Below are 13,827 nucleotides of genomic sequence, written 5' to 3'. Positions count from 1 at the left end.
TGCCCCAGGTTAAGCAGCAGCGATGGAGGGTGAGTGCAATTTGGATTTTTCACCTGGAGCCCTCAGATGTTTTGGCCTGAGCATGTGCATGAAAGCAGGGGGGTGCAGAGAGAAGAATATTTTAGGACTGACATGTTCCAAGGATGATAAGTTCGTATGTGTTCTCTCCAGCTCTCCTTTGAACTAATTGTCTCTTGACAGAGGCCAGGTACCGGTTGGTTTGCCTGGCACTGGAGAGAGGCAGGCAATCTTCTTCCCTGTGACCTCTGTGTGGTCCTTGTTTTCTTTCTTCCCCAACCCCAAATCAAGTTGTGCTTGAGTCATGGGATGCTTCTGAGAAGCACCATCACCCAGAGGGGTAATAGGGAACGTTGTTGTGGTAGTTGTAGTCAGGACACACTTTCTGCACAAGCCTGTAGTCTATGCTGTAGAAGGTGATGTAGATGCAGATAACCTTGAAGGGCTTGGAGCAAACCCAGGAGACTTGGCTTTGCGTGTGGTTCAGGAAGCAGGTTTTGGAAGGGTCGTAAGTGCACAGGGTGGTCTTCTTGGCTCTGTCCACTTTCTCGAACTCCACCCGGCAGTTGAAGATCTTGGATTCTTTGGCCTCAATGAAGATTTGCTGTTCAAGATCAAACTCCACTGCTTTGTTTGGGGGAACCAGGCTGACAGAGATGTTCCCCTGCCCGGTGGAGTTGTGACGGAAAAAGACATTCACTGTACCATTTCCATGGTCCACCACTTTGCCGGTGATCAGGAGGTTTAGCTTGACTGTCTTGATGTTGGAGTAGAAATCGCCCCAGCCAAAGATTTTCTTAATCTGACTGGGGCCACTGAAGCCCCTCCGGCCACGCGATTTCATGCCTTGGTCCTGCTTGGACAAGCTCTCTAAGACGTTCCAAAACTCTTGGGTATCAGAGGAGGCCAACTCCAGCAGAGTTGTGTTCTGAAATTGAGAAGGGACTGTAGAGGACTTCAAGGAGAGCTGCCCTTTTTTCTTTTGTACCCTGGATCTTTGTTGTTCTTTGGGTGATTTTCCATTTTCTTCCTCCTCCTCTTCTGTTGTCTCATCTTGGCCACAGATCACCTGCATGGAGCGAGAAGAGATCATGACCTCATGGAGCAGCATGAGGGCCAAGAGCCATTTTGGAGAAGCTCTTGGGGGGCACATTCCAGTGGTGTGTGGGGAAGAAGGCAAAAGGGATGAGGTCAAAATGCCAGCCTATTATTAGGTTATACCTTTTACTACCTCTTACTAAGTCTTAGAAAAAGTATTTCAACCTATTAGAATGAAGGAGAACCTGCTGAGAAAGCCCAACCTATGAGTAGTTGGGGGGAAATTTCTGTTTGTAATCCTAAATACAACCAGGAGTGCCCTTTCTCTCCTTTTTTAAAAAAGAAACATTAACCAATTCTGAGTGTAGGTTTGTGTTTGCAAAATGCAAATTGTGTGTGTGTGTGTGTGTGTTTAAAAGGTTTGAAGCTGGCTTGTTTCAAACAAATTATAATTAGATTAAGCACAGTTTATTGGGTCTGGATGATGAAGAAAGCTGTTCTTGACCAGAAAAAAGAAAAGAAGTCACAGCTCGTGAGCAGTTCCTCATGACCACACCAGAGGAGATGGTGGGAGAGCCTAGGGGAGGCCAGGCTCCTCTCGGTCATTCTATGAACCTTGCTGATAGTGACAGCCAGCGGTGGCATCATATTCAGGGCTTTCCAGGCAGAAAGGGCAGCGAGCGAGGACGACAGGAGCCATTTAACAGAGCGGGAGCCGTGCAGCCCCCTTGAGGATGGCAGGGAGTGGTGTTGTAGGGCCAGAGACTGCAGGATGCAGCAGTGGTACCTTTTGTCAGCCAGCGTCCTGCCACCCTCCCCTCAGTCTTCCCTGTTCCCCCCCGAGCTCAGCTGCGAGCCTTGCAGAAGCTGGCTGATAAAGGCAGCGGAAAGCCTTTTCTGCTCTCTCTTGTCCTGTCATGCATTCTGGGGTGCCCTGATCTCGAATGGACCATCGTGACCCATCCGCCTTAGGAAGGACCTGCACCTGGTGGAGATGAAAGTGCTGGGATGGGCTTGTTGATATGAATCAACACAGCCGCCCAGATTTCTGAACTCTCCTGGAGTTTGTGGCTATGGCGACTATTGTGATGAGTGTCTTCACTGCTGAAGTTACCAGTGGATCACTGTGGGAAGAGCAGCAGGAATTATAACTGCACACTGCCGGCAGATGCAGCATCTTTCAGCCAGAAATATCCATGGTCTTCCTTCAGCAGGAGGATCCAGGTGAGATTTGGAAGACACTCAGTTGAAACAATGAACAGCCACTCAGTTTTATACCTGCATGTCCTGAAGTTCTGACATGCCTTCAGTACAGAGTTTGGAGGTGTCCTGGCTTTGGTGCGCTAGAATGCAGCTGATCAAAGGGGGCAGCCCCATTGTTTGTGCTGAAGGCGAGGCAACATCTTTCTCCTAATGGTCACTTTGGTGGTTTGTGGGTTTCTCAAATTGTCACAGTTAAGAGAAACCGCCTCTTTCCTTTCAGAGCCTTGGGAAGGCAACGCCTCTGAGCTTTTGCCACGGCATGCTAACATTTATCCAATTAATCAGTGAAAGGCCTGGCACTTAATTGATTGAAAGACCTTTAATTGGTTGGCAGCTTGAGTGAAGGCTGAAAAATACGAAGCAAAGGGGGAAAATAAAGTTGTGTGTAATCAAGCATGGCTTGTGTTAAGGAAATAGCATCTGCACTGGTGAGTGATGCAGCAGCATCTGATCAGTCGTGGTCTGATCCTGGTTGGACCATGGCTTCTCGGCTACACCAAGAAGCTCCGGTTTTCCAGGAGGCTTTCCAACCACTGCTGGGGTTCAAAGCCTGGGAACCTCTGCTGCAGAGCCCACAGTCCTCCTAAAACATCCCAAAATGAATGACAGAGCATGGCCACTGGAATAGCCACCTCTGGCCCAAGCAATATGCAGAATGTTGGAATGGCCGTCAGAACAAGACTTAGCACGCTTGCTTGCTTGCTTGCTTGCTTGCTTGCTTGCTTGCTTGCTTGCTTGCTTGCACCAGAGGTGTTGCATCGTCCCCAGCCAGCCCAGCCCAGCCCAAAGCATCACACTGCATGGGGATTGTCTTGGATCCTCCGAGTCACACCCCATTCTGTAAGCAACGCTTCACTCAGGACTTAACATTTTGATGCCTGTTCTAAAATTCTGTATCCCTGGGACTGGTAAAAAAGAACCAGTTCATTCCAATGGCCATCCAGTCGTTTAGGATATCCCAACCAGAGGTGTTATATCTGTGGCTGAGGATGTCGTGTGTGGCAGAACATTGCATCAAAATGCATTCCGGATTGGCTTTCGGTCCAAAAGCATGAAAAAAAGATGAATGCCTCTGAACATGTGAGAAGTGCAGAGTGCCATGACAGGCCACACTTACACGGCTGGGATTAGGGGCCACAAGGTTTCTCAACAGCGTTGAGCTTCACCGCTCCTTCTTGAAGAGACGTGCTGTATAAACCTGGTGGGAAAATTACAGTTCTGGACTGGATATATTGGATTACAGGAATCAGTCAAGCCAAGGTTAGCACTGAAGAGAAGAATCCTTCCCAGAAGCCTCTGCATTTTTAAACACATGGGCAGTGTAATCCCATGTGCTCAAAAGCAGAGTGAATTTCGCTCTGGGGAGCTGTATAGCATGGCCCCATTTGTGCAGAGCATCTAACTTGGCTGCTTGCTGTACTTCCTTTGCCACTTGAACTGGAAAAGTGCATCTTCTGTGGAGCTTGTCCTCTCAGCACGTATGGGGGAGGCATTCCTAGTCTTTTCAGGCCCCCGAAGTCTGAGGGCTTTGCAGGGAAAGCAGCTTGTGAAGCAGGAAGTTTGGCTTCCTCCTTTGCCATATGCTCTTTAGATGGCCTTGGGCGGACGTCCCTCAATTCCTGCTGTTTGTAATATGGAAGCACTGGGAGGATGATGCGATTGGATCCAGACTTAGTCATACAGGGAATATGCCACCCCCAGCTTCAATTTCTTCATAAGCTTACTCTGGGTATGACTAAGTTTTAGTCCAGCCCAATATTTACTGAAGGCTTGCAAAAATGCTGGTAGTTTTCCAAGGACTGCACAGGTATTGACAGATAAGATCATCCCTGCTTGCAACCTAATAGACACGATACAAAAGGAAGATTTTTGTATCTTCCGGGGAAGCCAGAGGAAAGCTAGGGATGGTGCAATTGCCAGGTTAGTCTTGGTTGTTATGGCTGTGCTTCCTGGTAGAAAAGGGTGTAGCAAGCTCCCTATAACTGATCCTTCTGTGGCTGATGGATGGCCAGAGTGATCTCCCCCTGGCCACGCGGTTCCTCCTGGAAGGCAGGGGATGCAGCCTTCCAGTGGCCCTTGGCCTCTCAGTTCTCCAGTCCCAAGGCAACTCTTTACTTCTTCTTCTTCTGCATCTGTATCCCGCCTTTTCCCCTCTTGTGAGGGACCCAAGGCAGCTTGCATTGTTTTTCTCCCCTCCATTTTTATTCTCAGAACAACAGCCCTGCGAGGTAGGTTAAGCTGAGAACTCGTGTCTGACTCAATGCCCCCCAGTGAGCTTCATGGCCGAGTGGGGACTGGAACCCCACTCTCCCAAGTTCTCAGTCCCACATTCTCACCACCACACCACATGGGCTCTCATACACCAGGTGAAGGGTTTGACGCTCTCTAAACACTTTAAAAGTGGCTTACAGGGTATTGAGCTTGATTATTATATGTGATCCGAGCCCTGTTTCACCGCTGGGACTCAGCTATGGGACATCTGGAAGGAGGCCCCTTTGGAATGTGGCCCTCACCCCACCCAGCTTGCAGGAGTCTTCCTCATCCTGCTTCAGTCCTGCCTTGAGGCCAGGCCAAGCTGAGCTCAGATTCAGCGCTGGCTTCAGCTTCCAGAGGGCTGTTGGCCCTGACACCTTCCTCAGCCCTGCCACAAGCCTCCCTTCTCACAGCTGATCTTCCCAGCATCTCTTGCTCCTCATCCTCTCTCCTCATGGCCACCCCTGCTTGACTGATGGGTGGAGAGCCAAGACAAGCAGGCCAGGCATCCGCTGCCCTGCCTTCACACCAGTACCCTTGCCTGGGCCAGACCAAGAGACAGGTGGACAAGCAGGCTGCAGTGAGGAAGAGGAGGAGCAACTCCGGGGGGGTGTCTTGAAAGGGGGGCCTGTAAAGTTCCAGGCAGGTGCCCAGCCATGCCTACCCTTCATTCCAGCTCCACCTGAGGTCCAGATTTTGCATCACTCACCCCTGCTGGCTGTTGTTAAAACAAGCCACAGTGCTAGCAGGGGCCAATAACTATTTTAGGGACATTAAGTTTATTTGTTATGGGTGAACACTAACATTTAGTGGTCATGAGGGTGTTTCTTGTGCTTGGGTGGGGAGCAATCAGTGAGACAGAATGCCCTGCAGTTCTGCACAGAAAGGACACTTGCTGGGGAATGCCTGGGCACATGCTTTGGCCCCAACGGCCCCTGAGTGCCAGCCCAAAAGTCTGAACAGCACTTCGGATTGTGTTCCAGAGCCTCTGAATGTTGGTTCCGTGTGCAGTTGCAGCTTCAAAAGGGCTGATATTACCCAGTAAAGCTCAAGGACATTTCAACGCCCTTGGTAAATGACCGGGCCTCGCCATCATCCTCACAGCCTCCCCAGTAAAAGACGACAGTTCAGAAAAGAGGATGAAACATGGACATTTATCGATACGCATCAAGAGCATTCTGACATTTCCTGGTGGCTTTCAAAGTCTTTTAAGAATTGCTGGTAAAAAGAACAACATACCTCATTTGACATTTACTGTAATGCACGCATCTGCCATGGTGGGCCAAGGCATTTTTAGAGGGTTCTTGCACTGCTTGGACACCCACTCCTGGCTTCATCTCTATCCTGTATCCTAATTTTCCCTGCTGCTGGGACAACAATTCCCATCATCCATGTTGGCTGGGGATGATGGGGGTTGGAGTGCAAGGCCAGCTGCACCACAGTGGGGCTCCCTCTACCAGCCTGCAGTTATTCTAGTATCATGTCAGGAAACGGCCTGCTGCAAGGTGAGGTTGTTTGCGCATCTTGCCTAATTCTCACGGGCATCCAGCAGCTCTCCAAGATCTTGGGAAGACGTCTTTCCCGTCGCCTGCCTCCTGGCCCTTTTAGTGAGATAAACCTGGGAACTGCACGGTTCCCGAGCCATTAGGCTTCCCCCACCCTTATTGGCTGGAATCTCGAACAAAAACTCCAGCCCTGCATTTGCCCTCTGTCCCGGGTTGGCTCCTCCCAGATGATGGGAGCTGCGATCCTGTGCATCCCAAGGGTGCCAATTTTGGGAAGGCTCATACAGCATGAACTGCCATATCCCTGTGCTTCCATGAAGAAAGCCCAGGAGTTTAGAAAGGATGTGGGAGGGGGAATGTTGGTACGAGAACCCTGCAAGGTCATGTGTGCAAAAGCCCGTGGCTTTGTTGTCAGGATGACTAAAATGTGGGAATGTTGCATTACTCACTCTCTCCATCTAAGCATCATTTTTTATTCAGTTATTGACTAGTGTCCTGCTTCTCCGAGGAAGGCAGCAGCTGAGAGGATACAGCTCTAAGTAGGACTTCCCAGAAGTAAGTCTCACTAAATTCAATGGAATTTGCTCCCAGGTAAGCATAGATAGAATTGCACCTAACAGTGGGACCAGGTTCAAAAGCCAGCCTGGGGTAGAAATTTTGGCTTTGCACTGTGCAGTGTAGCCTTTAACCATTGCTGCAGCGCTCTAGTTTAAAAGATCAACTGGATTTAAACAAAAAACCCCAATACAACACAACTCAATCCACACACACATTTAGTCTCTACTCCATTTCCAGCTGTAAAATGGGCATAACACTGGCCTATATATCAAGATGGTTATGCAGCCAACTGAGCCAAAGTTCGTAAAGAACTGTTTAAGAGGATGATGATGATGATGATGATGGAATGAGATATTAAAAATACTATTTCAAAAAACATTCCACACTGATCTCACTTGGGGAAGTAATGTCCGTAGGTGGGGAAGAAGACTGGAATCCTGTGCCCGCTTGCTAGTAGGTCCCCTCAACTTAATGGGGCCGCTCATTACTTTTCAGCCCCATCTACCCTGGTTATGACACTTTGCAGTAATAATGCGAATAACTCAGTAATAATGCTGAGCTACGCTCCCAGTCACATGCCCCTGGGAAGACACGACCTCTCAGTTGCAGGGTATGACAGATGGCTCGGATTGGATGCTTATGGGAGGGAGAGGCAGCTGGATTGTGCAACTTCGCACACTTGCTTGCCCCAGCAGTGCTCTTGCAGATATTAACCAAGATCAACGAAAGGGGTGCTTGGCATCAGGTAAGGCATGGCCGGCGCAGGAGCGTCCAGCAGTGCCGTGCAGCGGGTGGGCTAGAAAATGAACAGTGCTCGCGTTATCCTGCGGTGATGCCACCGGCCAGGGTGCTGAACCTCTGCTGGGGGCTGAATTCCCAGTGCTCGGGGGCCACAGTCCAGTGGCAGGTGGAGCCAAAGGCAAAAGGAGCAGGATGAAAATACAAAAAACAAGACAAGAGCTTGCAGCTAGAACGTGCTGATTCTTGTTTTTGATATTTTGGTCTGAGCCTTGGGAGAGGCATTTCAGCCCTTAAGGATGGGTGGGGAAGGGGAGCTGCACAAAAGCCAGGGAACTACCAAGCAATGGATGGTTGGGGGAGAGCCAGTGGGGCCAGGAGAAGATGTGGGGCCATCTCAGGAGATGCCCAATTTGGCCCCTGTGCCTGAGGAGCTGCACCCGAAGCTCTGCTGGTATCAGGATGAAAGCCCATGTTGTGTGCCTGGCCTGATGGAACATCAAGGAACCGCGAGTTCCCCAGATATCTAGTGGCTCTCTTCTGGACAATGGGGCAGCAGCTGTATATCTGAACCGGCACGTCCTGCTTAAGGTTTTAAAAAATTCCTTTTTCTCTGAACCACCAAAGCAGCTTAGGAATACAAAAATACTATAGATGATCACTCACAGAACATTATTCCATTCCTTTTTTTTTAAATGCTCACCAGAACATTTCATTCATGCGGACGAGATTAAATTAAAAATCACTCCAAGCCTTCTGGAACAAAAACCGTCTTGCAACCTCTTCAAAAGTCACTGGCATTGATGGAAAAAATTCAAGACAAAAAGAGCTCACCTGCCCCTCTAGTCTTCATGGGCTGGACCTGCTTGACTGAGCGCACTTGCCACAGGATCACTCCCCCCACTCCGAGATCCGAAAGGGGAAGGAGGCTGGGCGGTACAGGGGCAGGTAGGGAGCAGGAGGTGCAGTTTTTCATGTGGAAGGCCCGGGTTCGAACGGTGATATCCCTGACCCATCTCAGGTCAGACGGTTGGGAGCTGCCTCCATGTGAGGACCTGGAGGAGCTGCTTCTGCCAGCCAGAGCTGATTATGCTTGTCTGGCTGGACCAACAGGATAGCTCAGTAAATACGTTTATTGCAACAGGCCATCTTCCAAGCCTCATCTCTACTTTTGCTGGCTACGATTCCCCTCCCTCCAACCACCAATGCCCCAGCTTAGCCAGGGAGCGAGAATCACCATCTTCCTCCTTGATGTAATTTAATTGATCAAAATATCTGCAGGTTTTAAAGGGGCCATTGAGTGGCACAGCAAATTAGAAAGAGGAAAGCAGGTAGCTGCAAAGAGAACCAGGCAGGAGGCAACTTGAGAATCCTACCCAGCTGACCCACTCTCTCCAGCCCAGCTGCCAAGCCCCCTTTCCCACAGCCTTTGGAAGGAAGATGTCTCCGCATCAGATCCGCAGGGATTTAAGGGCGCTCAGCTGCCAAAGAGAACTCTGGGCTTGTTTCCCTGTGGACTTGCAGTGTTTTCGTGCAAAGAACAACAGAAGGATTGGGGACAGCAGGTAGCAGTGGATAGCCCTGGTCTGTGCACATCCTCACCGCAAAGCCATGGAAGGAGAGCTGCCAACAGGTACCGCCTGAGCGGCTTTTAGCAAAGACAAAAAGCTGCTGCCTGCGCTCCCCGGCCACTGCAATTCCAGGGGGACAGCTTCTATTCTACGGTTGGCTCAGCAAATAGAGGGGTGGTAGAAGGGGGAGGAAGTGGCGTCTTTGCCCTCCCCACTGGAAACGACGTATTCCTGATCCATGCCAATCCAAGGCATATGCCCCCTTGCCACACCCTCTAATATAAACATGCTAGCAACATTTCAGAATTATCTTCCCCCCACCCGCCAGTCCAGTGTTTGGAGGAAAGCAGCCTAAGGAGTCACCTGTTTGACATCCGAGTAACCAGCTCACCTTCCCCTGTGCCTGTGAGTTTGCATCCGTTGAACTTGGCACTCCAGTACTGACTCATGCAAGCATCTCCTCTCCGTGCCAAGGCTGGTGCTGGGTTTGCACCTTCTCCCTTTCTCAAGGCCTGCTCTGTTCATTAATTTTTGGAAGTTTAGATGTTTATTAAGGGGGGGGGTGCAGTTGGGAACTAATGCAGCTCAGAAAGAAGAGCTGGAAATTCTTCTTTGTTGCTGACACAGAATTGATTGGGATCAGTGGGGGCTTTGGAGCTGCATTCAAATCCCTTTGCAGTCAGAAAGCTTCCTTGGTGACCTCAGCCATCTCTGTGATTCGGTGTCTCTTCAGCTGCTTCCCTTCTGGTCCCACAGGGTTTAGGAGGGTTCTTTCAACCCTGTGAATGGCACCTTCCTCATCCCCTCTTGGGACTGCCATAAGTAGAAGCAGGATTTTGGGTGGCCTCCCAGTTTCCTTCAGGGAAACTCACAGGGTGGCTTTGCTTGCACTCAGCTTCTGACTGCTCAACATCGCAAGGATCTTATTGTCTGTCTGTGCATCTAGCCCCCTCTCCCCTCTGCCAGACTGGCTACAGGTTATTCAGCTTTCCCTTTCGGTTGTGGCTGACTCACTTGTGGCCTGACTCACTTGCCTGAGCCAGCTGAAGCCGCTCTACAAGCTCCTTCTGGTGCTGCGCCTGCTCCCCCTTCACGGTCTGCACGCTGTTGTCTGCTGGGGAAGGAAGACTTGCCAGCTCACCCCATCCCCGCGCCCTTAACTGCAGCGTGACACAAAGCCACTGAGCAGGAGAAGCTGCTCCTGGCGTGCAAGAAAGTCCTGGGAAAGCTTCTATCCACCAGGCGACCGTAGAAGCCGCAAGATGCACGGCTGCTGAAAGGGGAGGCAGCACTCACTCACTCGTGGTGGCTGGACCACCCTGCCGCACGATCCTGTGGACTGGATGGCCTCTGGATTCCTCCCCAGCCGATGACCCGCCTGTCAAAGTTGATGCGAGGACAACGCAGGACCAGGCAAAACACAATGTGTGCAAGGAAAAGTGTTTCGGAGACAGCCAGCCACCCCACTGCTCCAGCGTACGACTGGTAAGGCGACAATTGCTATCCACCAACCCTTGGCTTTGCCTTCAGGCATCTGCAAGGGCAGGACTCTGTGCACACACGCACAAACACACACGCGCTCTTCACCTTCACCTTCACCAGCACCACCAGCACCAGCACCAGCACCAGCACCCTCCCCTCGTCCACCAGTCACTCACCAACAGATAGATGCTCCCCTGGATGAGAAATATGAAACAGCAACGAGTCAGCTGCATTGTCAGCCTCTGTTCTCTCCCCTGCTATCGATATCTGGTCAATCGGCTGTGCCTCCTCCTCCTCTTCCTCCTCCTTGTTGTTGTTCTGAGCTGGCCTCCTAGGAGCCCCCCATGCCGGGCGCTGCCTGGGTAGCCTCCTTCCAGCCAGGCATGGGAGAGCGGACCCTGCTCACCCTCTGCAGCTGGAGACCTCCATGTGGCTGCCTCCCGGCTGCTCCCTGCTTTGCTGGAGACTCTGGTAAAACTCACTCCAGTCTCCCTCGCTCTGCTCTCCACCAGCTCCCTCCCACTGACAGGTGCCACCGCTGGAGCAGCAGCCGAGCCTCGCCTTAACCCTTGCCTCGCCTGCCCGCAAACTTAGAAACTCCGCGCTTGCTGGCTCGGGAAAGTTGGCTTCCTCGGGAACAGGACGGGGCTGCCGAGCCTGCTTGGTTAGGTCCCAGGTTCAGGAAGGACGCCGGCAGGTAGGCAGGTGAGGAGGGTGGCGGCACCTGTGAAGGCCCTAAGAGAGGATGGGGATGGATTCCACAACCTTGCTGCAGAACTGGGAGAAGGAGGTGGAAGCGGCGGGGGGGTGGGGAGGGCTGAGCGAGTGTTGTCCCAGGGTGACATTGGCTAGGACTGGGGTGTTACTAGGCCGTGGATGTGCTTTCCATGGCCCGGGCTCCATTCTTCCCCGGAGCCCTGAGTGTCCAGAGGTGCCAATGGAAGGATTCTCTCTCTCAGCACCATGGCCGTGCCAGGAGCAATTTTCAAGAGCGATTGCAGTGGGGGAGAAGGATCACCCCCCCCATTCTTACAGGCAGCAATGCCTACCCCATCCAACCTTCCCCTTGCAAGGCAGTTAAACTTTTTTTTTGGGGGGGGGATCCTTTTGGCGCAAATGGGAGGCATTTCCTAAGCTTAGCTGCCATGCAAGCAGGGTGGGTGGGGGGATTTCCAGGGAGAGCTCAGTTGGTGAGGGAAGGGTTAACCTTCCCTATGCATCGTATCCCCCCTCTCTGAATTTCAGTGGGGGGGGCTGCCAATGTAAAGGGGGAGGGCTCCAAATCTTTTAAGTGCCTGGCTATGTCTGGCTGAAGAGGCTGGTGGGAAGGGGTCCTACATTGAGCTTAAGACTGATTTTAGAACTTGTTTCCATGACCAAGGTTCAGTTTTAGAACATCTGCTTCTAAATGCAAAATAAGCTACCTCTGAGAATGTTCAGCCACAAGTGACGGAAGGCATCTGCTTATGGGTCAGGGCTTCCATAATAATGACTATGAGTCCCACCTTAGGAGTCTATATAAGACTCTTACATAATATGAGTCTTATATAGGTAAGATATATCTATACAGATAATATATAATATAAAATAAGACTATTAGTCCCTTAAGAATGACTATATTTTGTCTTTTAAGAAGAAAGGGAAAGGCTGAATAAGCCAGTGGAAAAGACCTGTAGAAACTGGTTGGAATTGATGAGTTTGAATCTGTCTTGAGTCCTAGTGGGAAGTCTGGAGGGACGGATCAAGCTGGTTTGCATCCTGAGATGGAAAATGCAAAGGGCACTCCCTGGCTCCAAATTTTTAAACATAGGGTCCAATCCACCAAGTTCTTGACAAAGACTTGTTGCGATGAACCAGGCTGTTGTGTAGCCCCCTTTCATTTCAATAGAGCTTGGGCAGGAGAACTTCCCAGTGGCTTTGCATCCATATGAAAACTGCCTTCATTGTGAATGAAGCTGTTCCTCAGATGGATGGATTATTTTAGCTGCAGTTTTTGTGTATTTGTTGCTGCTGTTTTTAATTTTGCTGACCGATATTTAATTGCATGTGGATGTCTCTTCCCTTCTATCATGTCACTTTGAGCATCCTTTTGGGGGTGAAATGTGGCTCGTACCTGAATAATTAGAATTGAAGCATGGGTCTGATCCTTTTGCTTGCCTACCGCACTTGATGGTGGCATCTTGAGCTCATGCTTAAGGCAGCTATTTTACCTTATTCTATGGAAAGGACACCTCTAGAGTTCTCTTTTCTGGATGAATTTAGATGGGGATGTGATTTAAGCAAGTCTGGAAGGGAAATAAGACACCTGGACTGGATCCAGTCCTTCAACTGACATCTCCAGTGATTCATCAAAGGAAACCTATGGTCTGATCCTTCAACCTAATGCTGAGCACGTGGTTGGACTCAGAGGCCTTATAGGCCCCTTCCAACTCTACTCTTCTATGATTCTATGCCTGCTTACTTTCTGACTTGGGTAGCAGAGAACAGTTGCGGTCGAGCAGCTGTGTCTTTCACATGTTGTTGGACTACATTGCCCATCACCACTACCCATGGACCATGTTGGCTGGTGCAGGTGGGGTTTGGAGTCCGACCGGGGTGGCCATGTCAGTGGGGTTCCTTATCCATTGCAGCTTTTATTTTGAGCTGAACTCTACCCCACCCTGCCTCCAAATAGGCTCACCACCATGCAGAATAAAAAGCCCAGAATAAAACAGTCATGGAGGAGATGGACCACCAACAAGGCAGTTACTGGCTTCCTCTGAGGCCCCATCTAGTGGGCCACAGGGGCCCTATCCCAGTGCTCCCACTGGCTCCTGTGTACTGGAGTGGCCATGAGAGTCTAAGGAAGATCGGCAGTGACGAGACAGTCTTTCTCCTAAAGGAACCTGCTGCTGAAGTCTGCTGCAGAAAATAGTGCCCCTCGGATGCCCCCATACCTTCACAGGTGAGGGAGGAAGGGGCACTCCCCCAGAAGATGGAGAGGAGCTTCCCCAAGGCCTCCATGGAGCAACAACTAGAGGGGTCAATCCTGGCTCAGCCCCAATGGGCTGTGGGGTCTGGAGGGTGCCCTTTTCCCTGGAAAACCAAGCACCATGAGGGCCCCATGGGGACCTTCAGGGAGGTCCCTGGGGACCTTCTTGCTCAATAGCGTGGGCAGAGCTTTGCCATGCTTGAGCTGCAGTCAAAGGGAAATGGAAGCACCTCTTGGCACTGAGAGGGAGGACACGCAGCACAGCCCCACCCCCACCCCCATGCTTTGGCCCACCACTCTCATCACGCTGCCCCACTGGGGAGCCCCACGTTGCCTGCCCCTGCTCTGCTTCCAAAAAAAGAAGCTGGAGTTTCATTCACGCAAAACAACGACCCCCACTAGAAGTTGGGGTTGCTGCTTGCATGCACTG

General features: G+C 50.9%; 2 protein-coding genes across 4 annotated transcripts in view; one reads left to right on the top strand and one right to left on the bottom strand.

Annotated features, from left to right (window-relative positions):
* LOC123030648 (speckle type BTB/POZ protein) overlaps nt 1–13,827 on the top strand; it is a 122,122-nt gene that overhangs the window by 96,242 nt on the left and 12,053 nt on the right. The gene's annotated exons all lie outside the window — the stretch shown is intronic.
* Nucleotides 214–1,266, bottom strand: NXPH3 (neurexophilin 3). Its single transcript, XM_044444750.1, has one exon. It carries the CDS (start codon nt 1,169–1,171, stop codon nt 347–349), a length of 825 nt encoding a protein of 274 aa, XP_044300685.1. The 5' UTR covers nt 1,172–1,266; the 3' UTR covers nt 214–346.

This window comes from Varanus komodoensis, unplaced genomic scaffold, assembly GCF_004798865.1.
Source record: "Varanus komodoensis strain SLA01 unplaced genomic scaffold, ASM479886v1 scaffold45, whole genome shotgun sequence".
NCBI classification, from domain to species: domain Eukaryota; kingdom Metazoa; phylum Chordata; class Lepidosauria; order Squamata; family Varanidae; genus Varanus; species Varanus komodoensis.
This window is presented reverse-complemented; position numbering and strand designations above follow the sequence as displayed.

What these genes read in the sequence shown, in the direction of transcription:
- NXPH3 (XM_044444750.1), bottom strand. Translation starts at nt 1,171, where the DNA reads ATGTGCCCCCCAAGAGCTTCTCCAAAATGGCTCTTGGCCCTCATGCTG.